We start from the raw sequence: 15,994 nt of genomic DNA, 5'->3' as shown, positions 1-15,994 counted from the left end.
ACCGTTATTATTAATAAACGTGGCCGAAAGCCAGGCAACAGACTCCATACCGAACTCGAGCCGCTCGTTAAGGTGTCTGCACTGCAGCAGGCCGCACAGCGCATGCGCCGGCTGGCACTTGTAGTACACTGACGAGTCCGAGCGGGCGTAGCCGCAGTTGCCGTTCCTGGACGAGCAGTGGATTGCGAATTTTATATTAAACTCAAACATTTATAGTCCATTGAATGAGTCCCTCCAAGGGGGGTCTAGAGTGCGTGAGTTAGTAACGTAAGATGTTTCTTCGGAAACATGTCAAGAGTCCCTAGGTAATAAACATACTAAAACCCCGGGCCACTAGGAGGAGCCCCGGAGTGGGGGGAGGGGGGAAATGGGTCCATTTTTTCATTTTTCGCTTAAATCTCAAAAACGGTACATGTTAGAGAAAAACTTTCAAGGAAAAGTTGAAAGGCCATAAAATTATCTACAAGTTGTACCTGAATCATTTTTTCCTATATCCTACCGTTTCTGAGTTATACGCGGTAAAACATGATTTTGGCTCAAACAATTTCCACATCAATCGATCAAAAAATATTTCTTTCTTCCAAAAAACTCAAATGTGCAACTTGTGACCGGTACTGATAGATTGCTCTTAATTAGGTCTATAATTGGTAAAATAAACACATTCCTCCATGGAAGCCTATAGGAGGAATCGATTGTCAAAATATTATATTAGGGCAGTTTGAGTTACTGAACTTGATCTTTTTATTTTTTTCTTCCAAAAAACTCAAAAGTGCAACTTGTGACCGGTACAGATAGATTGCTCATAATTAGGTCTATCATTGCTAAAAATACCAGATTCCACCACGGAGGCGTTTACGGGGAATTGAATTTTATCAGGGTAGTTACGACTTACGATACATGAACTTTTTATTTTTTTTCTTCCAAAAAGCTCAAAAGTGCAACTTGTGACCGGTACAGATAGATTGCTCATAATTAGGTCTATCATTGATAAAAATACCAGATTCCACCATGGAGGCGTTTACGGGGAATTGAATTTTATTAGGGTAGTTAGTTAAAAAGTTCATGTATCGTAACTACCCTAATAAAATTCAATACCTCCTAAACGCCTCCATGGTGGAATCTGGTTTTTTTATCAATGATAGACCTAATTATTAGCAATCTATCGGTACCGGTCACAAGTTGCACTTTTGAGTTTTTTTGGAAGAAAAAAAAATAAAAAGTTCAAGTATCGTATCTACCCTAATAAAATTCAATTCCCCGTAAACGCCTCCGTGGTGGAATCTAGTATTTTTATCAATGATAGACCTTATTATGAGCAATTTATCTGTACCGGTCACAAGTTGCACTTTTGAGTTTTTTGGAAGAAAAAAATAAAAAGATCAAGTTCAGTAACTCAAACTACCCTAATATAGTATTTTGACAATCGATTCCTCCTAAAGGCTTCCATGGAGGAATGTGTTTATTTTACCAATTATAGACCTAATTAAGAGCAATCTAACAGTACCGGTCACAAGTTGCACTTTTGAGTTTTTTGGAAGAAAAAAATAAAAAGATCAAGTTCAGTAACTCAAACTACCCTAATATAGTATTTTGACAATCGATTCCTCCTAAAGGCTTCCATGGAGGAATGTGTTTATTTTACCAATTATAGACCTAAATTAGAGCAATCTAACAGTACCGGTCACAAGTTGCACTTTTGAGTTTTTTGGAAGAAAAAAATAAAAAGATCAAGTTCAGTAACTCAAACTACCCTAATATAGTATTTTGACAATCGATTCCTCCTAAAGGCTTCCATAGAGGAATGTGTTTATTTTACCAATTATAGACCTAATTAAGAGCAATCTATCAGTATCGGTCACAAGTTGCACTTTTGAGTTTTTTTGGAGAAAAAAAAAAAAGTTCAAGTATCGTAACTACCCTAATAAAATTCAATTCCCCGTAAACGCCTCCGTGGTGGAATCTGGTATTTTTATCAATGATAGACCCAATTATGAGCAATCTATCTGTACCGGTCACAAGTTGCACTTTTGAGTTTTTTGGAAGAAAAAAATAAAAAGATCAAGTTCAGTAACTCAAACTACCATATTATAATATTTTGACAATCGATTCCTCCTAAAGGCTTCCATGGAGGAATGTGTTTATTTTACCAATTATAGACCTAATTAAGAGCAATCTATCAGTACCGGTCACAAGTTGCACATTTGAGTTTTTTGGAAGAAAGAAATATTTTTTGATCGATTGATGTGGAAATTGTTTGAGCCAAAATCATGTTTTACCGCGTATAACTCAGAAACGGTAGGATATAGGAAAAAATGATTCAGGTACAACTTGTAGATAATTTTATGGCCTTTCAACTTTTCCTTGAAAGTTTTTCTCTAACATGTACCGTTTTTGAGATTCAAGCGAAAAATGAAAAAATGGACCCATTTCCCCCCTCCCCCCACTCCGGGGCTCCTCCTAGTGGCCCGGGGTTTTAGTATGTTTATTACCTAGGGACTCTTGACATGTTTCCGAAGAAACATCTTACGTTACTAACTCACGCACTCTAGAACTTTTTATTCAATGGACTATTATTCAATTAGACTTCTTCTAGAAGCACTTTTGAATCGTCATAACGTATTTTTAACCGATTTCAAAAACGGTAAAGTGAAAAATAAAATAGATTTGATATTATTAATTACTACATATTATTTAGATGTGCTATTTTTTAAATAGGTTTAAAGTCGGTGCCAAGTACTAAGCACTTAGTATTAAGCCCGTGCACCGACATCAAGCCGGTGTAGCCCGTGTACCTTTTTAGTAAACAGCAGATCTAAATAATATTTAGTAATTAATAATATCAAATCTTTTTTATTTTTCACTTTTCCGTTTTTGAAGACGATTGTTTTTAACGTAGTTATTTTTAACATTTACCATCGATCCAGAAAGCAGTATCTATGGAGAAGAACCGGCAAGAAATTCAATAGTTGCTCAAAAGTTGTTCTGCCTTACCCGATATGCACGTAAAAATTGATGAGAATCGGTCAAGCAGTTTCGGAGGAGTATGGTTATTAACATTCTGACACGAGAATCTTATATACATATTTGATGATTTTAAATGATTCGCTATGTAGAGCAATGGGTATAAAATTGAGTAATGTGTTTTGTAATCGAGTTTCTCAAATAAATATACATACTTATAGTACAAAATATTAATGTTTGAATGTTTACACGTATCGGTCTCTGTTACAAAATACAACCTTATGTACCCAAGTACATAAAAACTAAAAATCATGAAAAACATAGGTTTAACAATAAATATATCACATACGACAAACATACTTTAAATTGAAGCTAGTTAAAATAATAAATAACTCACTTATCCCCCTTAACATTCATAGATGTATAGCATCTCGTATCCGAGCTGTCCGCGGTAGAGCCCCACAGCAAAAGGCACTGATCCTTGTGGGTACGACACCCACCACGCACACAGTACGCCTGTAATTAATAAGTTAAACTTGGTAAGAATTTTTTAAGAATCCATACTAATATATTATGTATTATAAATGCGAAAGTAACTCTGTCTGTCTGTCTGTTACTCAATCACGCCTAAACTACTGAACCAATTTTCACGAAATTTGGTATGGAAATATTTTGATACCCGAGAAAGGACATAGGCTACTTTTTATCCCGGGAAAATGACGCAATCCCGGAAATCCCACGGGAACGGGAACTATGCGGATTTTTCTTTGTTTGCGCGGGCGAAGCCGCGGGCGGAAAGCTAGTAGAAAACAAATCGAACACGGAAGACGGAATTCGAACCTCTGCCTTACTTGTATTTCATGAGTTTTACTCGATTATTATACACTAACACTTCATCACTTACACTACTACTTTAACTTACATTTAATGTTTGAAAATTTGTAACGGACTTTAAACGTGATTCATTCATGATATTATTTATTTATTTACGTTTCAAAGACTTTAAAGCGAACGTGGTAACGGAGAGAAATTTCTAAATGCAACAAAGTGATAAAGTGTTCTTGTAAGTGACAAAGTGGCAGTGTAAGTGACAACGTTTTTATGTAAGTGATAAAATGCAAAGTGTAAGTGTGAACACATAATTAAAATGCCTTTCACTATTTCTACTTCGACTTCCATACGTAGTTGTTTTAATTCAATTTGTTTATTTTAAGTTGAATACAAACTGCTGAAATTTGGAAAAAGTGATTTCGGTCGATCCCTGAAAGCTTTATTACTTACCACATTACCTTACCGTGACATTATTTTACCCAACTAATATTTTTACTATTTACCACATATTTTTACCATTTACCAAATACATTTACCCAACTATAAAATACACATTACCTGATTATTAGAGCACGGGGTGCCGTCCATTTTGTACACGTCACTGGGACAGAACTCCGAGTGTCCCGTACAATATTCGGGCAAATCGCACTCTTTGTCCGCTGACCGACACACTGTGCCCGCTGACTTTGGCCGACATGTCTGCAAGTTTATTTATAAGCTATAAATAGAGTATTTATATTGTAAAAAGATGATAGAGAGTTTATCAATTGATTAGGGATGATTACATTATTATCTATACTAATATTATAAAGCTGAAAAGTTTGTTTTTTTGAACGCGCTAATCTCGGGAACTATTGGTCCGATTTGAAAAATTCTTTCGGTGTTAGATAGCTCATTTATCGAGGAAGGCTATAGGCAATATATCATCACGCTACGACCAACATGAGTGGAGCCACGGGGGTGAAACCGCGCGGAGCAGCTAGTGTATGGTAAGACTTAGACAACAAGACAATCAAATTATTTTCTTTATTAATATGTCCGTTACACATTACTTCCATAAACGTACTATAATAAATCTATATTAATTAATTAATTTATGACTTGAATACTTATTCCATACATTTTCCTAGTCGATAAAGTCTCTAAAGTATATAAACTTTTCTGATTGAATGATTGAAGTAAACTTATCAACCATCCCCCTACCCCACATCAATCAATCGATTAACCATCAATCAACCACACTAACAAACAATCAATCTATCAACCAACCGCTGTATCGCAGCACTCTCCGACCGCACAAGTCGCATTCTGCCATAACGAGCAAGTCGCTACATCACAGCACGCCGAACAAGAGGGTGCGGGGTTCAATCCGCAGTCGCATTGTTCCCCGGGCTCTACGAAACCGTTCCCACAGGTGGGCGATTCGAACAGGCGTTTCGGTTTGTTGCTGGAAATTGATTTATTTTTTAAGTATACATATATACGAGATAAATATATTAAAGTGAAATGAAAAATGATGAACCAAAAAACATTTTTTTAACACCACATTTTTAAAAGGTTGCAATTTGTAATGATTAAAAAATAATATCGGTCTAAATATGAAAGATAAATTATATAACGTTAAATGACATGATTTACTGAATGAACCAATAAGCATGACGACAGTATCCATAAATGTTCGAATTAGTGTTTTTAAGGGAAAATGTATAATATATAAATTAAAAATAGTGACTTAGAAATATTAAAAACATTAAGATTAATGAGATTATCAATAAAATAAAAAATTGAAATTCTGCAGTCGGCCATTTTGACTGAAACACGCGTGACGTCATGTCTAGGTAAACAACTCACAACAACTTCGCGGCAGGTGTATTTTGTTGTTATGAATATGCTGAGAATACTCATTTTTATTTATTTTCTATTTTTTCACGTATGCTTTATCGATTCAGAACATAAATTTAATTGCGAATTCACGAATATTATGTGGTTCGGGTTTCTCTGCGTCAAATTTATACAATCATTTCATATTATTTTCTTACTTTAAACAATTACTAACACTTTTTTTGGGTATTATTTTTATGCAGATTCACATTGAAATACTGCACACCACTTATAAACTTTGAAATAAGATTCTATAACACTTTATAATTAAATATTTGTTTAATTTTACTTCGCTATGCATACAGATAATTACGTATTTACGTAAGAGTGACGTCACGCCTACGCCATGACACCTGTGAGCTGTTTTAGCACAGTTAATAAATATTTTTTGAAAAATGGCTTTTATCTTCGTTAAATTTAAGTATATTAGCGAAATATAGGGTTTTCCTTGTTTAATAAACGTATACACACATTATGGAAGAGGTTTTGAAAATCTTTCGTCATGCCTATTATTGCAGATAGAGAAGTACAAAACATGTGACGTCACGTCAGAATGGATGGGATGAAAATCTAGACATGAGTCCATAATGAAATAAAAATTATACAATTAAACGAAATAAAATAAATAAATCAACAAACTTAAAACATCACTAACACACATACACATACCATAGACTAAACATCAGATAGACTTACCGCAGACAATAATCCATGCCCCTTTCAAACGACAGAGCCAACGATCGCAAACTACAAGACGACCAATGGGAAGGCGTAACTGACGTACTCGAAGGGCTCATAATACACTTTTCTTCTGGACATTCGCAATCCACATCTGTGTCATGTTCCATACCAAAGTTGTGGCCCATTTCGTGCGCTATAGTAATGGCCACTAGACCTATGACGTCAGAGTGGTTTGTGGCCACGCCCCCTGAGAAGTTGAACGTGCAAATTGGTCCTTTGAGCGCTTTGCCGACGACGCCATCTTTGAATTTTTGCCGCCTGTGTATGTAAAGATGGAAATACATTTTATTGGTGTAATATTATACATATAATCTTATGTATAAAAATGAATCGCAAAATGTGTTGGTAAGCGCATAACTCGAGAACGGCTGAACCGATTTCGATAATTCTTTTTTTATTATATTCCTTGAAGTACGAGGATGGTTCTTATGTAGAGAAAACGTAAACATGTACCACGTGCGAAGCCGGCGCGGACCGCTAGTATTGGTATAATAATCTTAATACTATTATAAAGGCGAAAGTTTGTAAGGATGTATGGATGTATGGATGTTTGTTACTCTTTCACGTAAAAACTACTGAACCGATTACAATGAAATTTAGCACACATATAGAGGGTAACTTGGATTAACACATAGGATAGGTTTTATCCCGGAAATCCCACGGGAACGGGAACTATGCGGGTTTTCCTTTGAAAACGCGGGCGAAGCCGCGGGCGGAAATCTAGTATTGGTATAATTGTAACATGTTTATTAGCAGTTTAATCGCGTAATAAAAATCAAATAAAATACAATTTCAATATTTCTTAAATAATGCTTTTTCTTCTTCCTATTCAAGTTAAAAAGAGAAAGAAAAGGTAGGTACCCAATCAAATAAAATAAACATTTCCTAAATATCTACAACTATCCCGAATATCTGTTAAGGGCCCTTAGTAGGTGAAAACGGCAAAATGGACTGTTTTCTATGAGCTATAATTGAAAATTTCTAATATGTATTACAGAACGTATGAGATGGGATGACTGTTTCCAAAACACGATTGGAAAAATTTTGCTCGATAAAAAAAATCCTGAAGTTACCTCTCTGAATTTTCGCTGACCGCCTAACACCCCTTAAGAGAACATTTAGCCTTTGTATTTTCTGACTCTTCCACGACAAATCTATAAATTTTCATTATTATTAAATAAATAAACAAAAACTCACGTCAACAAATGTGCATTGTCATTAGGTATATCCCTGACCAATCTCTCGCGTCTATAATGCAGGAAGGAGGTGAGAGTCTTATCGCCGTCCTCCTCTAGCGTTATTTCGTCTCGCTCGCTCCAAACGACTATACCGACTAGTGCTATGAATATATTTAGTGGGGCGTATACCTGGAATAAATAAATTATGTTAAAATATAGTTTAGACATTGTTATTTGGGGTATTTACTATTTACCCAATAAGCAAGAAATTATATAAAATTGTAGTTTCAACTGGGTATTTTTGCTAGACGCTTAATTTGTCGGTTTTCATGTCTAGAATAGGAGAACACTTTATAATGCAACAATACAAATGTATAAGTATACGTTGACTTTTAAATTATCTTAGGAACATTTCTAAGTATATGTTGACTTTTAAATTATCTTAGGTACTGTAAACATATTGTGTATTTATAATTGCAATAATCTCTTTATCCGTCTGTTTGTCATGGAAAATAATTATTTTAAAACTTATTTAGAGCTGTTCAAAAATTATATTGTCATTCTAATCAACATGGATACTTATAACTTAATATTTTACCCATTAAATGTTATTACATACTCACAGAATTAATAATATTAGCGACATCCTTCAGCCTATGATGTATAAGGCTAATACTCTCTCCATTCGCTCTAAACTCTCGATGATCAGCAACAAGCACTAATTCCACATATCTGGATAGTTTGTTGGCGTTGAACGGCCCTCGCACTTGTATCTCTTCGGCGTCACGTTTGTACTGAAATTTGTATTTGGTGACTTTATATGGGATGTACATTTGTATTGCAAGACTTTTTCAGGGTGTAAATTTGTATTGGAAGGCTTTTCGAGGGTGTACATTTGTATTTATAGACTTTACACGGGAAGTACGTTTGTATTATAAGACTTTACATGGGAATATGGGATGTACATTTGTATTGGAAGACTTTTCGAGGGTATACATTTGTATTGATAGACTTTTCACAGGATGTACGTTTGTATAAGAACACTTTACAAGTGTCGTACATTTGTATTCCAGCACTTTGCAAGTGACGTACACGGTACATTTGTACTAAATTATTATTAAAGCTTTGAAAGTGTGATAGGTAGATAATTTCTGGTCGTATAAGCACAATAAAATGATTACAAGAATTATTACCAAGACAAACCCATGACTACACTCACTAGAAATTTATTAAGAAAAAAAAATGTTTCGATTATACCAAATATTCTAGAATTTCGATTCTTGATGGATACTCAAAACCACAGAAAACTGTTAACTCTATATACCTGCATTCAAACTGCCCTTTATCAACAATTCCTATAAAACATAGGCTGGACAAAACAAACCAAAGCATAACAAACCATAGTTTTAGTTTTATCACCACTAAATCCAGTACCCAGGATTAAAATTTTATAGGTTTTTCTTACCCTGGAAGTCCTGCTAAGCTTTAAACTCTTCTCCTTTTCATATTTATCCATTAACTCCGGGTCATAGCTTCTGTTATTCGTGACTCCGCCCGCGTACCCACACTTAAAGTTAGTGCCCATGTCTGTATGGTCGTAGACGTAGTGGTTTGAGTCTATTCTGTTGTCTGAAAATATAAGTTATTGTGGTTATTTTTATATGTATTTAGAAGCTGTTTTGTACCATCGGAAACAACTAAAAGCGATTTCGTGGATACTAAGTCACGGTTTCGCAAATACCTCTGAACGATAACATCGAGCAAATGTCACGTTTTTACGTAGGAATCAGTTATTGTGGAAATTCAACAACGGTTCTGCATCTTTAACGACCATGCAATCAGTTTAAAAGATATCTGATATATTACAAAATTCTTCACAGATTTTTAGATATTTGACACAATACAAAATATGACGAGATTTTGTTGATGTGTGTATATTTAGTATCGGTTTTCCAGCCTGTATGGCCAGCATAGTGCATTAATATGTCCTTTGAGCCAAGGTAGTAAGAGTTAACCATCACAGTAAACTACTTAAGATACCTATTCCTCCAGTGAAAACAAACCAAACCAAACTAATAATTATGTGTATACCTTCAGCCGGCTGTATATACTTCATGGTCCTGCCATCGTATATAACCCCGCTGACCCCGTGGCACGTCGACACCGCGGCCCACGACCCCTCCCGACCCCGCACCGTGCCAGAATACTGGCATATGTCCAAATCCTGCAAAACATTAGTAATGTATCAGCGGTTTTTGGGGTGATTTATACTGTGAAAGATTTTGGACAACATAAAATATGTAATATGCAAGTACTGCAATGCGATTTTGTTTTACATTTCCTGTATTGTGAATAATCATAGTTTAGATATTATTTGTGATGTAGTTCGCTCTTTATAATACAAAAAAGTTTTCAGTTAATAACAAGTCACTTCTTAGCTCTAAAATTTCATATCTTATCTTTACTGTATGTTGAGACATGAAAATAACCAATAATTTTCCACCGCAACTAAGTCATTATCACCATCCATCATACACACCTCTAAACTCGGTTTCTCCGAGACCGTCTCCCCGTTCCTCTGGTACCTGACCACATGGTCACCAGCCACCAGCCCCTCGTTCAGCCGAAGGTCGAGCACGTAGTCCTCGTTGTCAATGTTGATGGTCAACGTCACCGCTGGGTGGTGGATGCCGTCCTGGAAATTTGGGGCGATATATTGAGTAAGAGTTCAAGTAATTTAAGTAGAAATAGTACTGGTATAGTAGATAGTAAGATTAGTTTTATATATTCAATTATTAGTTTATTACTTGCTGAAATATCATAAAAAAATATGCTAAGCTGCCTTAGTACCTATCACTATAAATTAACAAAAGTTTCGGGTACCAAAGCAACAGTAACATCAATAAATATTTTTTCTATATTGAATACATAAAAGTTAGTGTTCATAGACCGTTAGCTGGTTTCGTATTTTTCTTCGTTAAATATTTTGATTACTAAATATTTTGAATATATACTAATATAGAATAAAAAACTTTCATTCTAAAAAAAAGTTCTTAACAATTATCATTCAACGACATAAGAATATGGAAATGGCCATATGAGATTCCATTTAAAACTCATCCAAATACGGAACAATACACAAAAGAATCTTAATCTAATTGTATGCAGTATCCCGTGCGTGCGTGCTTTTTACCTTTGGAGAGCTTAAAAAATAGCCTAGGGTTGTCAAAATTCAAAATCAAGTATATGTTATTTATCTACAATATAGTTTTATACAAAGAGAATATTTAAAATTACTTATAAGTTTTATCGTAATTATTTGTTAAAAATTCCATGACTGTGTAAAAATTGCATTGAATATGCTAATACGTAACTAAATTGTTATATTTATAACTAGGTTTCCGCCCACGGCTTCGCCCGCGCAGTCAAAGAAAAACCCGCATTGTTCCCGTTCCCGTGGGATTTCCGGGATTGCGTCATTTTCCCGGGATAAAAAGTAGCCTATGTCCTTTCTCGGGTATCAAAATATCTCCATACCAAATTTCATGAAAATTGGTTCAGTAGTTTAGGCGTGATTGAGTAACAGACAGACAGACAGAGTTACTTTCGCATTTATAATATTAGTATGGATTGTGTGTTTATTCAGACACAAATACGTAAAATTTTCAAATTCTAATTAGGTTATTGAATCTGATAAAATATCGATATAATTCGCTTTCTTATTCGCAAGTCCAATCGAGTAGAATAATAAATAAAAATAGGTACATTAAGGGCCGATTTTTCAATGCTTGGATAAAACTTATTCGTTCAATAAAGTATTACAAGATAATATTATGTATTAAAATGTCACGTAAACTGTCAAATACGGGCAATTAGAATACGTTTTTGAATGGTAGTTATATACATTATTCGACGAATAAATTTTAACCAAGGATTGAAAAATCAGTCCTTAATGAATTAAAAGTGTTGTAAAACTGACATAGGTATTTACATAAAAAATCGACAACCCTATTCACACCTATTGAATACCAACCGTAACAACCCTAAACAGCTGCATAAAGAAAAACAAACAAAATTTTGACGTTTCATTTGAAACATTTATATCGCAATGATATATGGACCGAGGCCTTTAATCTTAGAGGTCAAAAGTATTTGACCATATCCGTCCATTGCAAAAAGTGTTTGCGAAACTATAATTTAAAACAAATTAACCCGTATCAAGTATAATTTCTTGGTAGTTTGGGCATTTGTATTGTTTAAATAATTTTTTAATTTTTATTAATTAACATGATTCCCTTTAAATCTAATCTGATGCCTCTACCATGATTAAAATGCGTACCTAGATATAAGATCATAGGCATAGAATATTTATATTTAACAGAATCGAAACTTTTCTGCATGCAGAGACTTAATTTCTGAGTAATGACGTCAAACATAACATAATATGAAAATTATGATAATTTTATAACCTAGATTGCTAGCTTTATATTGTGATCTAATTTATTATGAAACTAGGATATACGTGATCATAATAACAAATATTAAATTAAACAGATGAACTAAAACAAATGACGCTAAGTTCCTTGAGCCGGCTACTCACGTACCTGCAGCAGGGGCAATATTGAAATTGCACTCTTAATTGGCTCCTTAAGAATTAATTGTGATGTGTATAGGCAAGCAGGGGCAATTTAGGGAACAACTGAAATTTTTGCCATCAACTGTGTTTCCGGCGAGGAACTACGACTTGAGTAATTTTAAGAAAAAAGCATACGTGTTTCTCAAAGGCCAAAAGCACACCGCTTCCTAATTCACGGTTAGCTCCTCCTTTCTCCATATGACCGTTTTTATCCCATCCCATTCCCCTCTATGGTAGGCAACACCCACAACGTATGTTGTGGACGTCAATGGGCGACGCACTCTGCCAACAACATCGGCCATTGCGTCTGCTCGTTTGCCTTCCAATTCTATAAAAAAAAAAATTGCTCCTATCTCCCGCGGCCGTGCAACCGACATTGTTCCAATGTGCCCCTGCGGCAGGTACGTGAGTAGCCGGCTTTATGAGTCAGATTTTCCTCATAATTTTTAAGATAAATGCTAAATCACAATTTTCGTTGGATTCTATTAAGGAAATATTATTTCCCTTAAATATTGGCGTTATTAAAGCTATAATGAGATTAATTTGAATTAATCATCTACCGGAAAACATTCAAATATCCTCTTTTTATCGTATATTTTAACCAAAATCAAAACCTGACCGGAAAATAATATTCTAAAAATCTAGTGCAAGGAAAAGCATAACAAATATTAGAGTATGAGTAATTGTTGGAATTATAAACTAATTTCGCAATTTGGATCAAGCCTTCAACCTTCACGCTGGATTAAGATAATTTATTTCTGATAAGGCAAAACGAATGGCATTTTAAATTATTTTTTGTGCAATGATTAAACTGTATTTAGAGCTTGTCTAACAACGAATTACAATTTGTTATTAATATAATGGAGTGACGATTTATTCGATCTGATTGCTATTTATCTATTAAATAGATGGGAAAACTTTTGGAAAGTTTTGAGGCTTTTTGTTGTTGAATTGAATAATAACCAAAAACCTGAAACATTACTGTGTTTATTTATTACAGAAGCAGGAAAAAAACTCTCTAACGGCCCAATTTAGCCGTTAAATGAAGAGTGAAATGTGCAAATGTGTAGAAAACATGAAAATTGTCAGCCATTAAAAAAAATCTAAAACATCATCACTACATACTTACATAGTATAAAACAAAGTCGCTTTCTCTGTCCCTATGTCCCTATGTATGCTTAAATCTTTAAAACTACGCAACGGATTTTGTTGCGGTTTTTTTTAATAGATAGAGTGATTCAAGAGGAAGGTTTTAGTATATACATAATTTATTGTGTTTTAGACAAAGCGGGGGAAGCCGCGGGCGGAAAGCTAGTATGTCATAAACAACTATTTCAGAAGGAAATTTTAGTAATTTCTTAAAGAATAATAACACGAATACTCTGCCATAAATGATATATAATAATAATACTAAACTAGAAAGTAGAAACGTTTATTTTTCTTTTTAATCGTATACTTAGTACTGACTTTCATAATATGAAAATAATGGCAAGTGCAATAAAGTGACGAAGCGAGATTCATAATTTCACTAAATTATATCAGGTATATTTTCTTTTTTTTTCATTGGAAATTGGAATACCAATACTGAATACAGCGACATACATAGCAAAAATGTATAAGTTAAAAATGTCGAATGAGTCATATGACCTCGGAAATGTTAAAATACTATACTATTATGTATAAAGGCGAAAGTTTGTATGGATGTATGGATGTATGGATGTATGGATGTATGGATGTATGGATGTATGGATGTTTGTTACTCTTTCACGTAAAAACTACTGAACCGATTACAATGAAATTTAGCACACATATAGAGGGTAACTTGGATTAACACATAGGATAGGTTTTATCCCGGAAATCCCACGGGAACGGGAACTATGCGGGTTTTCCTTTGAAAACGCGGGCGAAGCCGCGGGCGGAAATCTAGTGTTAAAATAAAAATAATAACAATAGTTTTTCTATCATATTGACATTTTATATTATTTCCGGAATTCAAGATATTAATATTATTATCTAGGGCTGAAAATAGACCAATGACATAGGAACTAGCTTATCCTTTAGGAAGGAAATGACATTTTAATATCTGTTCGCATTTTGTTTTGATTTTCAATGCTATAAAAGAGATATGTTTATAGAAAAAACCATAATTTTTCTTATTTTATAGAAATAAAACATGGGATTTATAGAATCCTCATTTGCACTAAAATGACTAGTTACCAATATTATAAAGTGCGTCTCTCTACTACTCTTTTACGCCTGAACAGAATAAGATACAGTTTGATATAGATTAAATAGCTAGAAATATATTCTCTACATTTTGATGTAATAAGAAATCTCAAAAGAAATTAAATAGTTTATGGGAGCTTTTATTTAACAAAATTCGTTCAGCCTAGTCATTTAATTAAATGTGGACATCCAATGAGCGCGCCAGGCATTCAATGAAATATCAGATTCAACCAGATGACTGTGACATGCGCGATATGGGCAGTGGAACGCAGGTGAGAGTCGTTAGAGTTACAGTATCAAATTACAACCACAACACGACTTTGGTTCACATCATTTTTAACAGGTATTAATAATTAGGTCGAGCTATTACTACATAACTATGTAAACAATTTTCAAAATACCTTTTTATTTTCACACGAATATGAATTTATACATCTGCAATTATACGTAAAATGACGTGACAATTCAATAATATGGTACCGTGAAAATTATGTTTTAACTTTTTGTTTACTCGGAATAAAATCAAAATAGAATAAATTTCTGTTAGTGAAACATAATCATTTAAAAAGGTCCAGTAGTTTCGAGCCTATCAATTGCAAACAAACGCACAATACAATCTTTCTATTTATAATTTCAGGTTGACTGGTAGAGATTGCTGCTAAGCTATAAGGCTGCATCTAGTACAAACGATGCCTTTTTTGTTATAATTATAGCAATTTCTTGTCATACTTTAGTCAGTATATTAAAGTGTTATAAATAAATATATATAAATAAATAAATCTCTTACCGTATGTCTAGTGGTCGTTATCTCTCGCTTCGTTCTCGCATGATGCAGGATTGGTCGCACTATTGTGTGCCTGGTGAATTCTGCTGCTGGGCTTCCTGTAACAAAAATATTGTAATTAGTTATTTAGTTGTTATCAATTATTAATATGGAGTTTATTGTTGGAATGATCACACAGATTAAACTGTTGAAAGTATACGATTTTAAGTGAAATGAAATGAAATAACTTTATTATGGACATAATATTATGAAAAAAAAGATACAATATAGATGAAAAAAAAGGAACTTAAAAAAAATACATATGCCATCATTAGGCCAACCACTCAGTGTGTCATCACTGATTTTCAGTGGCCGCCTTAGGATGTCTTATTGACAGTGGATGTATTTCCGTTCGGTATGCAAACTGTATTAAATATAATTTAATCGATATATACTTTATAAATATAATAAGTAAATGAATATGAATAATATACGTATATTGTGTATTAAATTAAATTTAAATTTGTGCACATAAAATTTAATATACTTACATTTAAATAATAGTCATTAATATAATATATTTAGATATTGATACATACATAAGTGATACATACATCTGAAGTGATAAGGCCGCCCGGTTACACATATTAAAGCTGTACCTTTGTGATTTATTATTTACTTTTATATTTTACTACCGGTCCGCCCCGGCTAAGTGTACTTAGCCGTGATAATGGTTAATCGTCTATATTTTGAAATAAAAAACATCACAAAACCTCT

The 15,994-nt window shown here is 33.8% G+C and overlaps 1 protein-coding gene across 1 annotated transcript in view; it reads right to left on the bottom strand.

The window, feature by feature from the left end:
* Window positions 1-15,994, bottom strand: part of Meltrin (disintegrin and metalloproteinase domain-containing protein meltrin) — a 94,466-nt gene that overhangs the window by 9,870 nt on the left and 68,602 nt on the right. The window contains exons 2-12 of the mRNA XM_090115656.1: window positions 15,242-15,336; window positions 10,132-10,287; window positions 9,684-9,816; window positions 9,058-9,221; window positions 8,216-8,386; window positions 7,612-7,781; window positions 6,370-6,672; window positions 5,062-5,239; window positions 4,351-4,491; window positions 3,359-3,477; window positions 3-166 (exon numbers count right to left, since the gene is read on the bottom strand). Of these exons, the coding sequence (XP_089971782.1) occupies window positions 3-166; window positions 3,359-3,477; window positions 4,351-4,491; window positions 5,062-5,239; window positions 6,370-6,672; window positions 7,612-7,781; window positions 8,216-8,386; window positions 9,058-9,221; window positions 9,684-9,816; window positions 10,132-10,287; window positions 15,242-15,336 (1,794 nt within the window). The remainder of the gene's footprint in view (window positions 1-2; window positions 167-3,358; window positions 3,478-4,350; window positions 4,492-5,061; window positions 5,240-6,369; window positions 6,673-7,611; window positions 7,782-8,215; window positions 8,387-9,057; window positions 9,222-9,683; window positions 9,817-10,131; window positions 10,288-15,241; window positions 15,337-15,994) is intronic.

This window comes from Colias eurytheme, chromosome 23 (assembly GCF_061535395.1).
Source record: "Colias eurytheme isolate Ceu_HAF_F1 chromosome 23, ilColEury1 Martin Lab GWU primary, whole genome shotgun sequence".
NCBI classification, from domain to species: domain Eukaryota; kingdom Metazoa; phylum Arthropoda; class Insecta; order Lepidoptera; family Pieridae; genus Colias; species Colias eurytheme.
This window is presented reverse-complemented; position numbering and strand designations above follow the sequence as displayed.